The sequence below is a fragment of the Phaseolus vulgaris genome, chromosome 11 (assembly GCF_051622355.1).
Source record: "Phaseolus vulgaris cultivar YP4 chromosome 11, ASM5162235v1, whole genome shotgun sequence".
NCBI classification, from domain to species: Eukaryota; Viridiplantae; Streptophyta; class Magnoliopsida; order Fabales; family Fabaceae; genus Phaseolus; species Phaseolus vulgaris.
The window spans coordinates 45,614,558-45,618,105 of NC_143508.1; the positions used below are offsets into that span (position 1 = coordinate 45,614,558).

General features: G+C 34.9%; 1 protein-coding gene across 2 annotated transcripts; it reads right to left on the reverse strand.

The window, feature by feature from the left end:
- Positions 1–495: 495 nt before the first annotated feature.
- LOC137810061 (11-oxo-beta-amyrin 30-oxidase) lies at positions 496–3,347 on the reverse strand. 2 transcript variants are annotated; one of them, XR_016517140.1, is made up of 5 exons: positions 2,959–3,322; positions 2,642–2,859; positions 2,197–2,435; positions 1,431–1,576; positions 496–1,340 (listed from the first exon to the last, which is right to left on the reverse strand). XR_016517140.1 is itself a non-coding variant. In XM_068611188.2 (5 exons), the coding sequence occupies exons 1-5, from the start codon at positions 3,242–3,244 to the stop codon at positions 915–917; spliced, it is 1,557 nt and encodes a 518-aa protein (XP_068467289.1). In that variant the 5' UTR covers positions 3,245–3,347; the 3' UTR covers positions 496–914. The 2 variants fall into 2 exon arrangements, 1 of the variants encoding a protein (XP_068467289.1); XM_068611188.2 differs by having other exon boundaries at positions 1,431–1,818; positions 2,959–3,347.
- Between the last annotated feature and the right edge of the window lie 201 nt (positions 3,348–3,548).

Below are 3,548 nucleotides of genomic sequence, written 5' to 3' on the forward strand. Positions count from 1 at the left end.
CTCAACTTCTCCTTCTCCCCTGTTTTGTAACTAGTAAAATGGTTACTTTTATGATAGGATATAGGATATATATGTTGTTTACATCTAATTATGTACTCTTTTATATTATGAGGTTTAATTATGAATTTCATAAAATTTGTAGGATCTTACTATCCGTGTTACAATCTTCCGATTTACGATTCATGTTTATCTTTCTAATCGTAAGTAAGATCTCGATTTTGACCACCTTGAGTGAGACTATTTTGTAGATCTAAAACCATGACCTTTTAGGTCAAAATATGATCAATTATCATATATAACACGACACTCAAGTCATTCTTCCAAGATGAAATCATACAATATCATTTAAGGCTTCACGACATAAGGCGAGAAGTGAAGAAGCGAAAAAGAGAGAGAAACGAAAGCGAAATCAGTGAAGGCTTCACGACATAAGGTGAGAAGTGAAGAAGCGAAAAAGAGAGAGAAACGAAAGCGAAATCAGTGAGAGACAAAAAATGAGCATAAGAAAATGTTATTATTACCCAATCAAAAGAAGGCAAGGGATGAACATACATACAACCAAATCACAGAAGATCAAACGTTAAACAAAACAACAAAACAAACTCGTAATAGACTAATCATCAAGATGTCAAACTCGTAATAGACTAATCATCAAGATGGTCTAACCGACATGTAGACTAGACAATCTGGGTTGTGTGAAAACATCAGACGGTCTACTGAGAACAAAAATGCTAGACAATCTCAATACTAGATTGTCTATAAGATCAAATAAACTAGACGATACCAAAGGGAGATATCTACACATAATACACTAGACGATCTAGTGGGAGACCGTCTCCACCACCAAAGACACACTAGACGGTCCAGCGAGAGACCGCCTATTCTAAATCAGTGACAAAACAGAAGGTTTATCATCATAGCATTTGCAAAATAAGAGGCGCCCCCTGTTTGGGATTCAAGGTAAGCTTAAGTACAGGAGCATGTGCATAGACAGGAGAAAGCTCGAACGAAAAATTCTGCAGAAGCAATGACAACACTATCTTGGCTTCCAACATGGTAAAGTTTTGGCCAATGCAAATTCTAGGACCCCATCCAAATGGGTAAAAGGAGACTTGGCCTTTTGTTGCCTTAGCAATTCCTTCAGAGAACCTTTCTGGTTTGAACTCCTTTGCATCATTACCCCAGATATCACCATCTTGGTGAAGTAAAAGTATTGGCATGGTAACATCTACTCCTGCGGGTAATGACAAGTTTCCAAGTTCCATGTCCTTCTGAAGAGTGCGATTGAAGTAAATGACAGGAGGGTATAACCTCAGAACCTCATACAGAATCATGGTCATCTACAGAAGAAACATTTTGGCACATGTTAGTATGAAAATGTATTTTTAATAGATAATAAAGATAATCAAATGAAAGCATGTGATACATACAGTTTTAAGCAGACTTAACCCATCAAAGTTTGGATTTTGTTTTCCAAAAACATGAAGAACTTCCTCCCTTGCTCGTGCTTGCCATTTAGGATATTTACCCAACATGATCAATGTCCAAACCAGCAGAGATGAAGTGGTCTCTTGCCCTGCTAAGTAGAATAATTTGCATTCACTAATTACTTCTTCAATTGTCATTCCAACACTCTTACTGTTTCCATTTCCCTGTATTTCCATTTGATTTGATTCCAAAAGTATGCCTAATAAATCTTCATTGCTGGATTCACCATTCTTCAAGGCTTTCTCTCGTTTTTCTATGATAACCCGAATTGAATTTTTCATTCCCTTATCAACTGCTCTCAACTTCATTTTGGCAGGTGTTGGTATATGCCTAGAAACATCCATATTAATTATGAAGGAAAGGACTAGTTTATGAGACTTATACTGATTCTTAACTAAACTAAGATAGGTCAATTTCCTAACATGTTGAATTCTGACAGCAGTAACTCTAGTTCTTGTATTAGTCATTCGGTATGCCACATTTCTTGAAAACAAATATCAAATATACTTAAATCAAAACCTGTATGTAATTCATGGTTATTTGTCATCACTATGGCAGTGATTTGCTGTTATGGAGAGCTTAATCTCTATCTATAATGATTAGCTTTTAGGGTGATTCTATGAGGTTCTTATGAAATTCATGATGGTGAGTTTAGTTTCAATAAAACTAAAACATGCTTAATTATACCAAGAATAAGTGTGGTCTTACCGCAATATGAATTTGTTTCTCGTTGTAGTCGCAACAAGGTACCCTTGAATTCTCAGAAGTTCAAATATTTTTTCTCCTTCTGCATAACTGCTTCCAAAAGCTGTTCTAGAAATTACATCACGAGTCAAATTCTGAAGGAAAGGCCAAACGTCAATCTCACATTTTCCATCTGATGACAACATTTCCATCCACGCGCTAATCACATCATGGCAGCTTTGGGAGAATTTTGGTAGCATATTCTGTAAATTAAGTATCAATTAAAAGTTTAATTTGATTACTAAACACAAATTAAATAATGTAAATCAATTCAATCAATCCGAAATCATAGCTAGTATAATTTTTAAATTCATTATAAAAGTATACAAACTTTTTTGTACATATCGATTTATAATTGGGTAATACTATAAAAATATTAATTATTCATAAATTAAAGCAATAAGCTTACTTTCAATTTTTCTAAGTGGAATGCAGGGTTGATAATCTTTCGATGTTGAGCCCACTTATGACCCTCGTAACTTACCAGACCACAGACCAAGAACTTGGCAATGCTACTCATCTTTGGTTTCTGGAAATCATGAATGTTATTGAAGACTTCTTTGATGTGATTTGGATCAGTGATGATGACCTTTGGTGTTGTGCCTTCCCATAAGAACGAATTCTTGCCTGCAGATAATTCATTTTTTTTTACCAGTGAACCCTCGATTCAAGCAACTTTTAAAATTGAATTACATAATGAATGAAAAATAAAAAGGAAAAGTGAACCGTATTTGGCAACAGTGTTGTGAGCCTGCGTGAAGATGCGAGGAGCAACATCATCGGAGAGAACAAAAGATTCAGAATGAGGCGTGTCTTGTGGAGGCTGGTTGTGGTTGGAGGAAGGGCGTGAAAGGGAGTATGGATCACCATGAAGACCTTGTGCTCTTAGAAGCTTCTCCAACCTCTTAGGCCTAAACCACAGAGAGTTCAGTGTCTTCACTGCCCAGATGGGAACAACAGCTATGATGACAGTGAGCACACACAGTATTGAAGAAGATAACGATAGCTCCATTATTAGAGAACACTTGGACGAAATCAGAAGGGTTATTGAACATTCACTTCATAATTGCACTGCATTTATCTTTCACTTACCTTACCATGTGTCAGCCGTGGGTATTTTTATATTATTTAATCTACAGTACATAACTTTAGCAAAAGTAAAGGTGCAGTTCTTTCTTATAATTGTTTATTAATTTATTTTATGTAATTTTGTTGATTACCTAAAAGTATAATTACTAGATATATTATTTATTATATAAATTATTGTAGTAAAAAATTAATTATAATAAATGAAAAGTCTTAGCTATTTATAATTT

Excerpts from the sequence above, each read along its gene's own strand:
- LOC137810061 (XM_068611188.2), bottom strand. The coding sequence starts at position 3,244 with ATGGAGCTATCGTTATCTTCTTCAATACTGTGTGTGCTCACTGTCATC. Across the intron at positions 2,860-2,958 it reads CAACACTGTTGCCAAATACG|GCAAGAATTCGTTCTTATGG; the intron begins GTTCACTTTTCC and ends AATTATCTGCAG. Across the intron at positions 1,819-2,196 it reads AGAAACAAATTCATATTGCG|GCATATACCAACACCTGCCA; the intron begins GTAAGACCACAC and ends GGATGTTTCTAG.